Consider the following 18,930-nt stretch of genomic DNA (forward strand, 5'->3'; position numbering starts at 1 on the left):
AAGACTTGCTGAAAAATGCGAAATTTTCCGAAAACTGTGGTGTACCAACTACTTCTGCCGCGACAAGTTCCATATAATGTGTTCTCAATAAAAAGTAATTACATTTAGTAAATTAATATCTCAGAGTGTCCCGACGAGGCCTCAGCTAGATGTGGCAACCTAGGTGTGGGTGCAGTCAGTAACGGAAAGGTAAGAGTTACAAGTGACAGCTTTATGTAAATACAGTAATCCATACAACAAATGTAACATCTCTGACTGTGTCCAAGCTCTCTGTGAAGCCATAGTGTCATAATATGTTTGTAATTTATTTTTATTTCACACACATTGTCCGTGATTGTTTGCACGTGTGTGGATTTCTGTGTAATGGCACAGTACCTCGAATAACACACACAAATATGTTATTTTCTAAGATTAGCCGACTGTCTGTGGGAGACGATGTGGGGGCGACGCTTTTTTGAGTTGCGTGTGAGTGGGGTGGCGGTAGAGATGTAGGAGGGGAAGAGGACACCACTTCACTTACCTGTTTCACGGCCACGATGACCGTACTTACACACCTGTATGCCTATATCTTGCTTAAATTACTTTTATTCACTTTCCAGGTTTCAGAATCAAAGGTCAGGATGGGTGTATAGAAAGGTCAATACACCATGTTTGCCTCCTATGACGTATCTTTATTCCACACAAAGCTCATGTATGTTAGCTTATGAAGGAAAACATTCCTGTAGAACATTCATTGTTCTCTCTCACTGACAGAACCAATCGTCAACAATGCAGACTACAATGCGCTAGTGAAAATGTTTTAGCGTGTGAGTGTGTGTGTGTGTGTGTATGTTTCGGTGATCTCTTGGACTACAACAACAACTACAATGTGTTGTTCAGTAGATACTCTGAAATACAAAATTGTTGTGGCTTCCATGTCCATGTGTTAAGGAATTTCCTGGTCGCCTCGTCTCGAGATTTTCGGCCAATAGTTTAATGATTTTTCTGACGATGGCGCGACAGAAACATACACACTGCATCCCAGACGAAACCCGACAGGCAAATAGTCAGATCTTCTGAAACTCTGATAACTAAACACGATGAGATTTTTTTAGCTCTAACCAGCGTACTATATAGAGGCGTTTTAATATACCACGTCGGCACACATTGCATGCTCCACCTCTTGAGGCAGAAGTATTGTAATCAACAATATTTAGACTATTACAAATAGTTAAATACACGAGGTGTTGTTCTCTACATTAAGCCAGTTTGGAGAGATACATTTTTACAAGGATTTGGGGAAATAACAAGTGATGTACTCCTCTTACTGTTACTGTTACCAATTTATTTCAGCCTCGCAGCAGTTAGCCATCAGTCGTATAAGTCAGAAACAATGCGGGAACCAAGTGTAGCAAACATCATCTGACGTGAATCAAAAGTAAACATGAGCTACATACAACACAGAACATGAAAGATGAATCATTAAATAGACCTGGTCATTATCATTCACGAATTTTATACCACCTTAACCAATAAATAGATTTTTAAAAAATCTTATTTCTGGTAACGTATCAATAGCGAACACAAATGTGTCTGATACTTCCTGGCAGATTAAAACTGTGTGCCAGACCGAGACTCGGTCCCGTGTTCGAGTTTCAGTCCGGCACGCAGTTTTAATCTGCCAGGAAGTTTCATACCAACTCACACTCCGCTGCAGAGTGAAAATCTCATTCTTGAAACATATATGTCTCTTCGCAATGACCACAGTTTTTATCTGAGAAGCACAATACGTTTGAAACATGACACAAGAAAAAACAATAAATTTTTATTTTGTGGTTGTACATGTAGTTTATTAAGAACTCGAACTCACAGTAAAATTTACAATGGCTAAATTGTATCAATTCTACAGCGAGATATTATTTATTCAAAGTGGCTAAAAATGTTGTATCAGTTCGTTAAAGGATACAGATCCAAACTCAAGGAGGTTTCAGTCCAACCATAAAATTGGAGATTTTCAAGACACACGACGTTGTAATGCCTTCCTTTACTGCTTAAATGTTTCACAAAATGAAATTTACCCACTAGAAATCAGGATGCAATAAGAGATGGAAAACAGTCTAGATGACTTTATGGTCAGCATCATACACTTGCATTAATATCTTCGAAACGATGACTACAATCGTTAATAATACATATATTTCAATATAATTTCAAAGTAAAAAACTTAAAAACGATGTTAGATACCAGGTGTATAATGCTCGCAATTTTAGTTTAGTTTACACAATGGATGAGCGCTTCTGCCATGTATCTCTGAAAAGAATTCTATGTTCGTCTCAGTACAGCTCCTTGAAGGATTCCACGCCCCTCCCCCTTCCCAAAATGTCTACGCTAAATAATCTCGCTTCAACGTGCAGATAGAAAACAGTCTCGAATGTGCTTTGACAGTCCCTGTGAGAAGTTTAAAGAGTAATAGCATTTGTACGCATGAATTCTACTGCCCCCAAGGAACAGAGGCGATTGGTAGGAACCGCCTGAACGCCGAATGCCCCCCGGTCCGGCTCAGAAGAATTTGTTGAGCGTGTCCACCATCTTCTTGGGCTCCGTCGTGGGCGCGAACCTGGCCACTGGATTGCCGTCGCGGTCGACTACAAACTTGGTGAAGTTCCACTTGATGAAGTTTCCCAGCGTCCCCGGCTGCTTGTTCTTCAGGAATTTCCATAGGGGATGAGCATTGTCACCATTGACCTCCACCTGCACAAGCGAACAGAAGGTAAACACAACACTGTGCCTTTAAACTCTGTCCTTCATTGTAACTAGACACGAACACATCGCTATGATAATTTTTTTAGAGCATGGAGAAAAAAAATTTTCGACCTTAAAGGGATTAGAAAGTCAAACGGGCCGACTTGGAGCAGGAGAGGCACCACAGGACATTCTGATTTCCACTGTCTATACTTTTACAAATAAATTCATTAAACTTCATCAGCATGACCAGGAAGGATTCAGGATTCACTCTCATAGTAGTGGAAGTTCAGAAACATAACAAAGTACATTTTTTTACATGTGAAATTTCATAATTTTTTTCACTTACTATTGGCTGCATTTGTTGCTGTAGGTACACTTTTCTTCAGAAGTAAGAGAGATTCTTCGATGAATTTTGCACAGAATACAAACCATACTTACGGGTGTGTGATGCTCTAGAATTTTTTTAATTTATGAAAAATGAATGAAGTGTTACATTTTAAACTTCACGTTCAGAAAAAACTCAGGTTTTATAGTTAATTATCTCAATTTTTACCACAGTTTTTAATAGGTTTGGAAAATTCTAGAGTTTCATACACCTGTAAGTATGGTTTGGATGCTGCGCAAAATTCATCGAAGAATCTCTCTTCCTTATGAAGGAGAGTGTACCTACAGCAACAAATGCAGCCAATAGTAAGTGAAAAAATGATGAAATTTCAAATGCAAAAAAATTTATTTTGTTATGTTTCTGAACTTCCACTGCTATGAGAGTGAATTCTGAATCCTCCCAGATCATGCAGACAAAGTTTTATGAATTTATTTGTAAAACTATAGACAGTGGAAATTAAAATGTCCTGTGGTGCCTCTCCTGCCCCAAGTCCGCCCCTTTGATGTCCTACATCCCTTGAGTCTAAATTACTTCGAATTTTGCAGGTCACCCAGTCACTCTTATTATGATCTCGAATTTTCGTTTAAAAATTGTCTTATATTGTCCACAGTAACAGCTGCTGTGTACGAGCACAAGAGCAGTTGAACACCCTAACTTTTGACAACTTGCACATTTATTGGTCATTTTCTTTGAATGCTGTTAAACGTAACATAGATGCTACATTCTGAAAGATAAAGCACTTAAATCTACCGCGCTGCTGCTGCTCCAGACTCCGTGAAACTTGCCATCAGAGTGGCGAGCACATCTCCTGTTGTGCACGTTTTAAGGAGATTCTGCGCATGCGTAATTCGCGTGACGTAATTAGCTTATGGGCCAGATACATATGCATTTGATGAAGAGCGTGCACAGTTCACGATGGGCACAGCTAGCCCTTGCCATTCAACTAGAAGTTTACGTCAGTGCACCCAGGTGATAGCACATTACGGCAGAATTTATCACCGTTCGCTCAGCATAAATCCTGCTATGTGATAGCACACTTCTCAGATACGCTAATTCACACACTAATAGTAAATTTAGATCGAATGTCAGTATATGTCGAAGTTGTGCTGGCAGTAAACATATTTTGTGGGTTTCTGAATGAGTTATAATACACTCCTGGAAATGGAAAAAAGAACACATTGACACCGATGTGTCAGACCCACCATACTTGCTCCGGACACTGCGAGAGGGCTGTACAAGCAATGATCACACGCACGGCACAGCGGACACACCAGGAACCGCGGTGTTGGCCGTCGAATGGCGCTAGCTGCGCAGCATTTGTGCACCGCCGCCGTCAGTGTCAGCCAGTTTGCCGTGGCATACGGAGCTCCATCGCAGTCTTTAACACTGGTAGCATGCCGCGACAGCGTGGACGTGAACCGTATGTGCAGTTGACGGACTTTGAGCGAGGGCGTATAGTGGGCATGCGGGAGGCCGGGTGGACGTACCGCCGAATTGCTCAACACGTGGGGCGTGAGGTCTCCACAGTACATCGATGTTGTCGCCAGTGGTCGGCGGAAGGTGCACGTGCCCGTCGACCTGGGACCGGACCGCAGCGACGCACGGATGCACGCCAAGACCGTAGGATCCTACGCAGTGCCGTAGGGGACCGCACCGCCACTTCCCAGCAAATTAGGGACACTGTTGCTCCTGGGGTATCGGCGAGGACCATTCGCAACCGTCTCCATGAAGCTGGGCTACGGTCCCGCACACCGTTAGGCCGTCTTCCGCTCACGCCCCAACATCGTGCAGCCCGCCTCCAGTGGTGTAGCGACAGGCGTGAATGGAGGGACGAATGGAGACGTGTCGTCTTCAGCGATGAGAGTCGCTTCTGCCTTGGTGCCAATGATGGTCGTATGCGTGTTTGGCACCGTGCAGGTGAGCGCCACAATCAGGACTGCATACGACCGAGGCACACAGGGCCAACACCCGGCATCATGGTGTGGGGAGCGATCTCCTACACTGGCCGTACACCACTGGTGATCGTCGAGGGGACACTGAATAGTGCACGGTACATCCAAACCGTCATCGAACCCATCGTTCTACCATTCCTAGACCGGCAAGGGAACTTGCTGTTCCAACAGGACAATGCACGTCCGCATGTATCCCGTGCCACCCAACGTGCTCTAGAAGGTGTAAGTCAACTACCCTGGCCAGCAAGATCTCCGGATCTGTCCCCATTGAGCATGTTTGGGACTGGATGAAGCGTCGTCTCACGCGGTCTGCACGTCGAACACGAACGCTGGTCCAACGGAGGCGCCAGGTGGAAATGGCATGGCAAGCCGTTCCACAGGACTACAGCCAGCATCTCTACGATCGTCTCCATGGGAGAATAGCAGCCTGCATTGCTGCGAAAGGTGGATATACACTGTACTAGTGCCGACATTGTGCATGCTCTGTTGCCTGTGTCTATGTGCCTGTGTTTCTGTCAGTGTGATCATGTGATGTATTTGACCGCAGGAATGTGTCAATAAAGTTTCCCCTTCCTGGGACAATGAATTCACGGTGTTCTTATTTCAATTTCCAGGAGTGTATATTAAGCTATGAATTGTACCATACAATAATCCATTTGAGGCGATGAGAATCATTATGGCCAAAACACATCACCGTCGATTGTGGCATTTATTCAGGCTTCTGAATCTGTTGATCTCATGAAGAGTCACGTTTAGCTGTGCTGTAGGCCTGCAATGTACATATGAAAATTCGCGAAAAGCTGTGTCACTGGTTTCTGTGATATTTACTTAAATATGGGTTCAGCGGCAGTGTTCTTTAGGCCCTTTTTGGATCTCAGCGCCTCACTTGTGCTCTAGCCAAGTGACGATGTTGGTACACATTTTACTTAAGTTTAATCATTTCCACAAACGGCACTTCGTGTTTGGAGTTGGTTGTTTACTGTGCGGGAATCGGCTTTCGTGTGCAGTGTAAACATGAACTATGTTGAATCTGTTTTAAATGCTAACAGAAAAGTAAAGCTGTGAGGACGGGTCGTGAATCATGCTTAGGTAGCTCAGTGCCCGCGAAAGGCAAAGGTCCAGAGTTCGAGACTCAGTCCGGCACACAGGTTTAATCTGCCAGGAAGTTTCATACCAGAACATATTCCGGTGCAGAAAGAAAATCTCGTTCTGGAAACAGAAAAGTAAATTACCAAGAAAAGTTAGCCGCAAAGAAACTAGGGTCTCCTGGAGCTGATCCTTCGAAAGAGTGACGATATCAAACAAGCGTGACTACAAGCGAACATTTAACAAGGAAGTGTACAGTTAGCACAAGCTATTGTGTGGATGCACCGTAGGAATATCAGATTTTCAGCCCGGAAGTAAATTCGTAACGTAATACATTTGTCCGAAAAATTGAAAAGCACGAAAACTCCCACTCACACAAAAATGCGAAATGGAGAGTTGCGAAAGCTTACACATTATTTTCGTTATTGCCCTAAACTGTGCTTAATTATGTACAAAACAACAAAATTCCACAAAAACAATTCTTTCTTTTGTCAGCTAAGTTATGCACCTATTGCTATTACTATTATTATTATTGACAGTGCCTGTAGTTGTATAAATTAGTTGATACTGCAGATGCTATTAATTTCACACTCTCAAATTTATCTGGATCTAAAAGTTTGTAAACACCCAGAATGTATACTCAGGAGCCGCCACTGATGTCCAACTACAGGGTGGCACACGAATAGTCGGCCCTAGTACTACACAGCTCATTGTCACCCACCAGTTGTCATCTACTGTTCCGAAGAAGTTCTGATATTGTTTTGTATTGTCGGTACGAAAACCGTTGCCAATTGGTTAAGACGTGTTAAGTAAATATCTCAGCGAGATGTATCCTCTTCCAGAAAGAACCGTAATAATGGAGGCGTACATGTTTACCTGTTCGTTTAAGGAAACGCCGGACATTTATACGAAGAAATTTTCTCGTGTTCCCATACCAGCAAAGCGCGGTATGCTGGTTTTGATTACAAACTAGCCTACTACAGGATCAACTACAAATGCAAAAAACATCGAGCCCCGTCCGTTAAGTAAACCGGCTGTGACCGCGTGCATTCGAGAGTGGATCCCAGACTCCAAAGAAGCCGACACGTAAATTGCCGCAACAAGTGAACGTTTCGCGTGGGTCTTGTCAACATGTTTTACACCACATAGGGATGAAATGTGTACAAGAATTGAAAGAGAAAGGGTAGACAAAAAGTGTGAATTACCGTACACCGTCAAACAACTGAGAGCGGAATTTTGGATCCGCTGCTGTGTTTCATGAGTGATGAAGCCTGGTTCCATCTGACAGGACATGTGAAATCCTAGAGCACCAAATAACAGGCAACAAACAATCACTGTACGATTAATGAGGAACCTCTTCATGCTGAAAAAGTCAAAAAGTAGTGCGCCGTGTCATCAAGTCGGATTGTGGGTCCCATATTTTTTGAGACGACAAAAAACACTACAGTGCTGTGTTTATACGAATCTTCGCGGAATTTCAAGCACTGTTGACCTCTCCCCCACCCCCACCATGATCGGACGTATGCTGTCTTTCAACAGGCTGGGGCGACCTGTCACACTTCACGCGAGTCAGCCTCACAGACTCATGAAAGATTTCCAAAACAGAGGACTGTCGGCAAACGATTGTGGTCGCCGCCATCGCCGAACTTAACCACTTGTAACTTTTATCTGTGGTGTAGTCTAAAGGAAAAAGTGTATGAAAATAACCCAATAACTTAAGAAGACCTGAACGACAATATTCGTAAGGAAATTATGAGAACTGATGCGGCAGACTTGCGCAAATGTTAGAGAGTACGTAAACGTACACTAAACACTCGGATGTCATTTTCAGCACCTAATGAAATGTAACGTAAAAGATAAGATCAATTCAGTAAATATACACCTTCGCATTAGCTTTTTTATCATCTCTTTGATATCTAATTATTACATGTTTATCTAACTGTTGTTGTATCTCCTCGTTTCGGGTAGCTATTCGTGCATAATTTGCGATTAATGTGTACTCTGGGCCGGTGTTTCATGCGCCTCCCTGTAAAATTCACTGTAGCAAACGTGTGAAGTATGATCGACACCTGAGCGGAGGCTGTTACTCTCCTGGACTGCTGACACTTCTGTAGACAGAATAAACACGAACTTCCCAGAAAAATTTCGGAGGTTGTTCAGAGATATTTTCTGAGCATTTTGGTTTAGGAGACCCGTCTTCTCCAGTTACAGAGACTCTGTATGTAAACTGAATGAGTCACTTTATTTCGCTGAAAACTGTTGACGTGTATCATAATATGCCCTGTAGTATAGCATTCGTCAGTAGCGTGATATATGAAATGTAAAAGTCGTGTTGTTCTTTGCTTTTCCCTGATGACGGTTAAAAACCGAATCCGGTTGGAATAAATATGTAAAATTCAATACAGCAAAGATAACTTGCATTTTCTGAAACATTTTTTAATCGTAGAATGCAATTATCAATGAAAACTGAGATTAAAAATTTGAGGTAATGCAGTAGCCCTATCAGAAACAAGAAGATATGTCTGTGTGGTTATGAATAAAACGAAGTAACACCTTCTTGGAAAATTATAAACAGTACTTCTAAGCACAGTTGCAAATGTGAGAAATCTTATGGCACAAATATTTAGAAACAACAGTAACTACCCGGACCGCTCCAGGACCACGTACTCTCTTCCCTCTCTTGCTCCTTCCCCTCGTTACTTTTTTATCAGTATGATTCTTTCAGAGTTACTTTTACGGCTATAGGAATGTACCTCACGTGCTAGAGCAGTCGTTAAAGTGTCGGACATACATAATTACTTTAGTGGGAGGCATCGTCCGTAGAGCAAAGAAACGTACTGCCACTACCAAAGAACTAAAGGTGAACAACTGTGTCTCAAATGTCTCGCCTTGAGTTACACTGTTACGGTAACAGATGCAAAGTATTAACACAGCGGATACCTAATGACGTAAGTTAGCCATTAGCCTATCAGCTTTTCTCATCATAAAAATCACCCATGTTAAAGATTTGGGAGCTCTGTAGGACAGTATTCAATTTCAACAGATAGCTCCACAGCAGGCAAGATTGGATACGGGACAGAAAAGAACGAACAATTTTTGTTCGACCTAACACCCATATATTCATTGATTTGGGAGATATATGAAGAAAGCTACGGAGAATCCTCGTCCATGCGAATATTTTCACTCAGCGATTTGCCAGTTATAAATGTTTAATGAATTTGGATCAAAAGAATCGAAACTTCTTAGGTTCTGGCGTGTAGCATAACACAGTCGTCAACTGGATTTACTGCACGAAACAAAATAAAATCAACATTACTGCTGTAAAAGTCATTCCGAGTAATTCGATCTTGTTTATGTTTGTTAACCGACAATGAAAACTAAAATTTCTGAAGCTAGCGTATCAACGTACTGTTTATGGATCGCAATGTCCGCTGACCTTTCAAGGAATATTAAAATTCTTAACCTCTTTGGCGGCAGCAGTAAGTGAATCTACAAAGCGGTCGGCAGTAATAAATTTTCACGTAAAACGGTCTGAACTAAGTTCATCAGCTCTGTTCTCCCGCAAAAACAATATTCTAACGACCTTGTTGGGGGATTTCTAAATTTCGTAGTCTTGCCTCCCGTTTAGTTGATTATAGAGTACTTCGAGTTAACCACCATCTTCAGCAGTATACACTTTATTTTTTTTTCTTTATCCATAAAAAACTAATATTGCACCATCATCTTCAAACAGGTGCGGGGTGTCCTAACTAAATAAAAGTAACCTGCAAAAGATTGTTAAGTGTAACACGAAATTAGTTACCTGAGTAGCTGTACAGAAGATTTACTCTTTGCGTAAGATCGGAATGGCCAAAGTTGGCGCTGGTGCAACACTGCGCAGTATATCAGTGAGACAGGTTGTATTATCGTTGCTCTGGGCGTAGCAGGATTAGCATTTCCAATGTTCTCCTTTCGTTCTTCCAGTGTGTGCGTAAATTTGAGTGCACTCGATCCTCAACTTTCCTTGCAGGTAAAAATCTCAGTAAGAGAGAGATCGGATCATCTTGGACACCAGGAGATTTTACTTCCTTTGTTGGTTACCATCGAATGCTTCATGAACTCGTGCCGTTGCTCCATATTTCTGAAAATATCCGAGCAACTTTCTTTTCTTGTAATTTCCTTACTTGTTGGATTATGTTGTCACTAAATGTAAAAAATAAATAAATAAATAAATAAATCAGGCTTGTTTTATTCTAGCTGCCCCGAATTTACTGATAAGAATCATAGCTTTAACGCTGTATATATTTCGTAGATATTCATTGACGTATTTGTTTCTATAATTGGCTGCGTACCTATGTCGTGCAAACAAACTTTTATTTGCAATTTGGACTTTGTAACTAAGGCAGCTTTTTCTTTTATATGTCCGTGCCTAACAGAAATAGATTTGTATCAAGTAAACAACACAGCGTTTAAGCACTGCTTTGTGCCCAGTAACATAGTATAGGCATAAGAATCCACGTCAAAAAGCAATGAAAAGTTAGTGGGAACAATCAATACAAATGTTTCCTTGTTCACAAACAACGAAGATGGAACGTGAAATAGCAAGGTCACATATGAAATCGATTTTGGTCACGAAAATTCAGATGCAGAAGCTCACGTCCAAAACCAGAACTATCAACAGGTAAAAAAAAATGTATCAGCGCAGTTCAGATAATCACAGTAATATTTTGTTTAGGCGAAATATTTGTTCCACAAAAAGATAATACTTCCATTTGCGCATGACAAACTGTTGAAACGTTTCGCCAACGCCAACTGAGGTAGGTAGCACAAAAAGAGAACAGTATATAAGGTATGAGTTTGAAAAAAAAAATTATGTTAGGTCTATTGTGAGTTTAAAACAACAGTATGAAAACCGCATCAAAATCGTAAAGGGTCATAATTTATTTTAGTCATATTATGCCATGTGTAAATGAAATTTCACTGAAAGAGAACTATTATACCTCTAAGATCGTAGTACAATATTAATAATTTTAATTGTGAATTATTATGACTTTCATTATTTTTTATAACAAGAGATAAGTTCTGTAAATATTCAGTACAAGAGACGACTATGCCATATCCAAATCTATACAGTATTCATTGCTACACAACAGAGTCTTTTCTGTATCGTAGTTCTTTGTGATCAGACAGAGCTTGTCATTTGTTTTCAGAGCAGTATAATACACGAAGTTCTACCTTGATGCTAGACTGTTATCTGGCTGCTCTTTAAATGATTGTGGATACGGCTTAGAAAGTCTAAAACAGGGCTTTCCTGTTCTTTAACTTAGAATAACTGTCGAGGTGACGTTTCGCTCTTCAGTTTGTTGAGGAAATTGTTTTAGTGTTGATATTTATTTGGTTTAGTCTCCAATGAAGACTACGTCTTACCTGTCTTTCAATGGCAGTGGTTCGCTAACAAGCCTGTCTCCCATATATCATATACTGACAGTTTATGGCAAGGCAGCCCATTGGCTCGGAAGGCAATTCCGAAATGTGGTCGTTTAGCACAAGAATTAACTGCCACGGCAATACAACTGTTGTTAACAAACAGCAGTTTGCATGCACAAATCTATAGAAATAAAGGAAAGATCAGAAATTATTCATTTATACGGCACCATACTTTGCAAACTCGGAACTACAACGCATGTAGCAAAAATAAAAAAAAATCTCAGAACCACCAAAGCACTACTAACAAGGGAACCTCCCCATCGCACCCCCCTCAGATTTAATTACAAGTTGGCACAGTGGATAGGCCTTGAAAAACTGAACACAGATCAATCGAGAAAACAGGAAGAAGTTGTGTGGAACTATGAAAAAAATAAGCAAAATATACAAACTGAGTAGTCCATGCGCAACGTATGCAACATAAAGGATTGCCTCACATCAGGAGCGCCGTGGTCCCGTGGTTAGCGTGAGCAGCTGCGAAACGAAAGGTCTTTGGTTCAAACGTACCTCGAGTGAAATTTTTTTTACTTTCAGACTATTATCAAAGTTAAGGCACTCAAACATAATCAACTTCGCTCTCCAAAATTCCAGGACATGTTCAGATTTGCTTGGACACATGCAGGATTTGACGGTCTACACACGGAAAAATTTGAAAACGTTAAAAACATATGTTTTGACAGAGCACAGGGAAAACTGTGCGACTGTGAAACTGTTGCATTCATTTGTTGCAGTTCATGTGACAAACTCTTATGTTTTCATCACTTTTTTGGGAGTGATTATCACATCCATAAGAAAACCTAAATCGGCAAGGTAGAAGAATCATTTTACCCATTCGCCAAGTGTACAAGTTAGATGGGTCTACAACATATTCCTGTCAGGTGACGCACATGCCGTCAGCAGTGTCGTATAGAATATATCAGACGTGTTGTCCTGTGGAGGAATCGGTTGACCCATGACTTTGCGAGCAAATGTTTTCGGCGGGCATTGTAGAGGCACGTCTTTTCGTCTACTAATCGCACGGTTTTGCGGTGCGGTGGCAAAACACAGACACTAAACTTATTACAGTGAACAGAGACGTCAATGAACGAACGGACGGATCATAACTTTGCGAGAATAAAGAAAGTAAAAATTTCACTCTATGGAAGACTTGAACCAAGGACCTTTCATTCCGGAGCTGCTCACGTTAACCACGGGACCACGGCGCTCCTGACCTCATAATTTTCTTAATGTTGCTTATGTTGGGCATGGACTACTCAGTTCGTATATTTTGCTTATTTTTTCGTAGTTCCACACAACTTCTTCTGTTTTCTCGATTGATCTGTGTCCAGTTTTTCAAGGCCTATCTACTGTGCCAACTTATAACAAAATCTGAGAAGGGTGCGATGGGGAGGTTCCCTTGTAAGAGTCAGCGATGAACCGATGACATTCAGCAACTAGTATCTCATTACCGATGTGAAAGCCCTACACTAAAACCGATTAAAAAACACTTAAAGACTATAAACGATAACTCACTCTTCTTCTGGGTGTCTCAATGGTCATCAACTATGGAATATATATCTTAAAAATTCTGAATGTTCTGCGAACTCGACAGTTAGTTAATGGGGAAAGAACAGAGAATATGACGGATAAATCAGAATTTCCGACTAGTGCAGTCAGTTACGTTCATTCCAGTCTTATCACAGACAAAGTTCAAACATTCTGTACTGAATGCATCAACAGCAAATAGTTTCAAATGGACAGTAATGTGATGAGACACTTTGTAGCGAATTTTGGTATGAAATCACACATCTGCAAGCTCGCCGAACCAAAAATAATAATACATGAAATATATTCGAAAAACTACCATCAGCCGTATAATGAAATGACGATAATGAAAGTTCGTGCCGGGTCGGGACTCCAGCGGTCGCCTTAGCATTTGGCTATCCCAGCACCACTCACGGCCGGACGCAAACTTCCATACGTCGTCAATCATGTGTCCAAACCTGTACTCGTACATCCATCATATATATTCCCGTACAGGTGAGACATTTTACTTTCTTGCCCGGTGTCGGGGGATAAATACAATTATCCCGAATTTACGATGCCGACACTGGGTAATAACTACCAGAATCATCAAAAATGCACAGATGCTTAGAAGCAGTATTAAAAGCAGCTTGTTTCTGGCCTGCTACGGTGCTAATTACTTAGACCTGCATCTCGCAGTTCACTGACTGTCAGGACTGGCAGCTGAGGCGGTCCTCTGTTTCTGCTGAATCTCTCATCTGCGGCTCTGTTAATGCCTCCAAGCTGCCGGCCATAAGTGCGACTACAGCGCACTACCAAGGCTGCAGTTACTGGTTTAAATCGTTTCTATAAATTTTATCTTACTCGTGGTAAGTACGAGGGCAGTTCAATAAGTAATGCAACACTTTTTTTTTCGGCCAATTTTGGTTGAAAAAACCGGAAATTTCTTGTGGAATATTTTCAAACATTCCCGCTTCGTCTCGTATAGTTTCATTGACTTCCGACAGGTGGCAGCGCTGTACGGAGCTGTTAAAATGGCGTCTGTAACGGATGTGCGTTGCAAACAACGGGCAGTGATCGAGTTTCTTTTGGCGGAAAACCAGGGCATCTCAGATATTCGTAGGCGCTTGCAGAATGTCTACGGTGATCTGGCTGTGGACAAAAGCACGGTGAGTCGTTGGGCAAAGCGTGTGTCATCATCGCCGCAAGGTCAAGCAAGACTGTCTGATCTCCCGCGTGCGGGCCGGCCGTGCACAGCTGTGACTCCTGCAATGGCGGAACGTGCGAACACACTCGTTCGAGATGATCGACGGATCACCATCAAACAACTCAGTGCTCAACTTGACATCTCTGTTGGTAGTGCTGTCACAATTGTTCACCAGTTGGGATATTCAAAGGTTTGTTCCCGCTGGGTCCCTCGTTGTCTAACCGAACACCATAAAGAGCAAAGGAGAACCATCTGTGCGGAATTGCTTGCTCGTCATGTGGCTGAGGGTGACAATTTCTTGTCAAAGATTGTTACAGGCGATGAAACATGGGTTCATCACTTCGAACATGAAACAAAACGGCAATCAATGGAGTGGCGCCACACCCACTCCCCTAACAAGAAAAAGTTTAAAGCCATACCCTCAGCCGGTAAAGTCATGGTTACAGTCTTCTGGGACGCTGAAGGGGTTATTCTGTTCGATGTCCTTCCCCATGGTCAAACGATCAACTCTGAAGTGTATTGTGCTACTCTTCAGAAATTGAAGAAACGACTTCAGCGTGTTCGTAGGCACAAAAATCTGAACGAACTTCTCCTTCTTCATGACAGCGCAAGACCTCACACAAGTCTTCGCACCCGAGAGGAGCTCACAAAACTTCAGTGGACTGTTCTTCCTCATGCACCCTACAGCCCCGATCTCGCACCGTCGGATTTCCATATGTTTGGCCCAATGAAGGACGCAATCCGTGGGAGGCACTACGCGGATGATGAAGAAGTTATTGATGCAGTACGACGTTGGCTCCGACATCGACCAGTGGAATGGTACCGTGCAGGCATACAGGCCTTCATTTCAAGGTGGCGTACGGCCGTAGCATTGAATGGAGATTACGTTGAAAAATAGTGTTGTGTAGCTAAAAGATTTGGGAATAACCTGGTGTATTTCAATGCTGAATAAAACAACCCCTGTTTCAGAAAAAAAATGTGTTGCATTACTTATTGAACTGCCCTCGTACCATTAAACAGTGTAATAACTGTAGAAATGGAATTTTTTATCGTTTAGTACAGTACATACACTTTGAACACATGTGAGAGTTAAAACTGAGTGTGGATGATACTCAAAACTCCATAGCTGTCTTTCCAGGGAAATGTCCTTCCAAATGGGCATCAAAGGAATGGCGAAAAACCAGCGGCCAGTAGATACTGTTGTCGGTTCTAGCGGTGTGCTTGGCTGACTCTTTAGGAAGACCTCTGTGACACTCTCTGGGTCAAGCTTTTACGAAAAGTACTTTCCGAACGCTTTTTGGTCGGCTTCAGCATACAGTTTTTACATCAGTACTGAGGCACTAATCGAAGAACCCACCCACTGGTCGCTGACTTTTGTGGTGGGAAGATTTTTTTATTGTATCTTATTTTATTTTTTCCCCTACATGCATCGTAGTTCTGAGCTGTCAGATTACGACGCTCTACAAACGAATCCTTTTTTCTTTTTTTTTTTTTTTTCTCCTTCTCACTTTGGTTCGGTAGATTTCAGTGCGCAAGTTACTCACGTTCGTCACGAGACATGTATTACCGTGGCGGTCGTTTCAAGTACTAAAATATCTTATTTAGGAATTGCCTCCAAAGAGAACGGGAATGCCTTGATGTACACATTCAACAAGGTCAGCAAACCAGTGATATTAAACAAAAGATTCTGCATAGTCTTAAGTGGAATAAACCAAATAAATAGCAGCACTGAAACAATTTTTTAAGCAACTGAAGAGCTAAACTTCTCCGAAGGAATTCTTCAGAAGTAAACAGCTGCGAAGTGTGCTTTTAGACTTTTCAGATTGAATCCACAGGCGTTTAAGGAACACATGGAGAAAAATTTGGGATCAATGCAGAGATTTATACCTTACTGCTCTGCAAACAGATTGCAGGATTTACGTTATTAACGAAATCAGCGGTATAGAAAATGTCCTCAGATGTAATTGACTATGATGGCATGGATGGATATGGCATCCCCGGATTTTGCAATGAATACTAACAAAACTGATGTAACGATAAGCCGCTAGTGATGTTCAGTTCTCACTTCGAGATTCAATTTTAACTTTTCACACGCCTCCAAATATTAGATCTTCACAGCATCAACTATGCCATGCAAAAAATCCAGTGAGAGCGTACCTTTTCGAAGAGGTCAAAGGTGGCGCCCATCGTCTTGAGCGCGAAGCAGGCTATTTGCTCGCTGTTTCCCGGCTCCTGGCCGTTAAACTGGTTGCACGGGAACGCCAGAATGCGCAGGCCCTTGCTCTCACCGTATTCCTTCTGCAGCTCCACCAGCTCCTGTCAAATAATGGCAAATATTTCTCAGACATATTGATCAGATACCAAGGAACGAAAAGATATTTCAATAACTGAAAAGCGCTAGTTTGCTTTCGTTCTACATTGTTTAATTTATTGTGTTAACCGGATTTCGGCTTACAAGGCCATCATCAGACATTTACTGACTATTGTCGCCAAAGAAGTTACATGTTTGTACGCGACATTGGTAAAGAAGCTACACATCTAAATTGAAGCACAGAAGTATAGTAAACAATATGTTTCATACTGTGATGGTAATGCAATATGAAAAGTAAAAAAGTTCTCAATGAGTAAATATAAAGGGAGAAAACAGGAAAAAACTTTAACACAAAACAGGAAAAAAAACATATCTACGTAACAGTTTGTATTAATAAACAAAACCAATAAAGTAAAATGAAATTAGTACCTGACAAGGCTACTTCAAGAGATATAAGACATGGGAAGTGATACACAAACCATTCATTACAAGAAATAATTATGAACTGTGACCACAGAATATATGAAGACCTCATGCAATATCAATGAGATAAACAGAAATGAGTAAATGCAGGAAAACAGAGGAATGTGAAAGAAAAGCACAGTCGCTTACCAGTGGAAAAGCTTCATGATCGGATCAGATACCTATAAGACTCTATAAAGATTATGTGAAAGAACTTGGTTCCCTTCTAGCAGCAGTTTATTGTAGATTGCTTGAGCAACGAAAGGTACCTAACGACTGGAAAAAAAGTACAGGTCATTCCCGTGTTTAAGAATGGCCGTAAGAGAGATCCACACAATTATAGATGTATATCTTGACGTCAATATGTTGTAGGACTATAGAACATGTTTAATGCTCAAGAATTATGACATTTTTGGAAAACGAACATCTCCTCTACAAAAATCAACATGGATTCTGCAAACAGAGAGCCTGCGAAACTCAGCTCGCTCTGTTCCTCCATGAGATCCATATCGTAATGGACAACGGCGCTCTGGTTGATACAGTGTTCCTTGGTTTCAGTAAGGCATTTGACACAGTCCTGCATTACTGTTTAATGAAAAAAATACGAGCTTACGTAGTATCGGAGCAGACCTGGGATTGGATTCACGACTTTCTTGCAGATATAACTCAACAAATCGCTCTTAACGGAACTAAATCGACAGATGTAAAGGTAATACCCGGAGTACCACAGCGAAATCTGATAGGACCGTTGATGTTTACAATATATATAAATGATCTAGTAGAAAGCGTCGGATACTCTTTAAGACTGTTTGCAGATGATGCAGTTGTCTGTACCAGAGTAGCAACGCCAGAAGATAGTAAGAATTCGCTGAACGACCTGCAGAGAATTGATGAATGGTGCAGACTCTGGTAGTTGTCCTTGAACGTAAATAAATGTAAAATATCGCGCATGCATAGAAAAAGAAATCCACTGCTTTACAGCTACAATATTGATGACAAACAGCTGGAGGTAGCGTCTGCCGTAAAATATCTAGTCGTAACTATCCAGAGGGACCTTAAGTGGAATGACCATATAAAACAGATAGAGGGAAAAGCAGACACCAGACTCAGATTCATGGAAAGAATCTTAAGGAAATGTAACTTATCCACGAAAGAAATGGCTTATAAGGCGCCTGTTCGCCCGATTCTTGAGTATTGTTCATCTATCTGGGATCCGTATCAGGTAGGACTGATAAAGGAGATAGAAAAGATCCAACGAAAAGCGGCGCGTTTTGTCACGGGATCGTTTAGCTGACGAGAGCATTACGGAGATGCTAAACAAACTCCACTGGCAGACGTTACAAGAGAGGCGTTGTGAATCACGGAGAGATTTACTACTGAAATTTCGGGACAGCAGTTTTCAAGAGCAATCGGACAACATATTACTTCCCCTCCTCCCTAACCCCATACATCTCGCGTATTGACCTCGAGGAGAAAATTCGAGAATTAGAACCAATACAGCGGCTTACCGACAATAATTCGTCCCACGCACTATTCGCGAGTGGAACAAGGTTGGAGGGATCGGATAGTGGTACCGAAAGTACCCTCCGCCACACACCATTAGGTGGCTTGAGGAGTATGACGTAGATGTGAACATACATTTATTGTTGTTGTCGTGAGGAAGTGGAAGCTCCCTCGCACTTTAAATAAGGACTGGAGGCGATCTGAGCACATCTGACAACAGAGTTTAATACTGAAGCAGGCACAAGTGTTTAGGAGCAAACCGACCAGTGCACATTGTTATAGGGTAAACAAACCTATCTTCGTGACGTATTTTATTTCGTGATAGGGTTCACAT

At 41.6% G+C, this 18,930-nt stretch overlaps 1 protein-coding gene across 1 annotated transcript in view; it reads right to left on the reverse strand.

Annotated features, from left to right (window-relative positions):
* Positions 1 to 1,303: 1,303 nt before the first annotated feature.
* LOC126472681 (glutathione peroxidase-like) overlaps positions 1,304 to 18,930 on the reverse strand; it is a 38,045-nt gene continuing 20,418 nt past the window's right edge. The window contains exons 3-4 of the mRNA XM_050099951.1: positions 16,478 to 16,636; positions 1,304 to 2,730 (exon numbers count right to left, since the gene is read on the reverse strand). Of these exons, the coding sequence (XP_049955908.1) occupies positions 2,539 to 2,730; positions 16,478 to 16,636 (351 nt within the window). The 3' untranslated portion in view covers positions 1,304 to 2,538. The remainder of the gene's footprint in view (positions 2,731 to 16,477; positions 16,637 to 18,930) is intronic.

Source organism: Schistocerca serialis, chromosome 1 (assembly GCF_023864345.2).
Source record: "Schistocerca serialis cubense isolate TAMUIC-IGC-003099 chromosome 1, iqSchSeri2.2, whole genome shotgun sequence".
In the NCBI taxonomy this organism is placed as follows: domain Eukaryota; kingdom Metazoa; phylum Arthropoda; class Insecta; order Orthoptera; family Acrididae; genus Schistocerca; species Schistocerca serialis.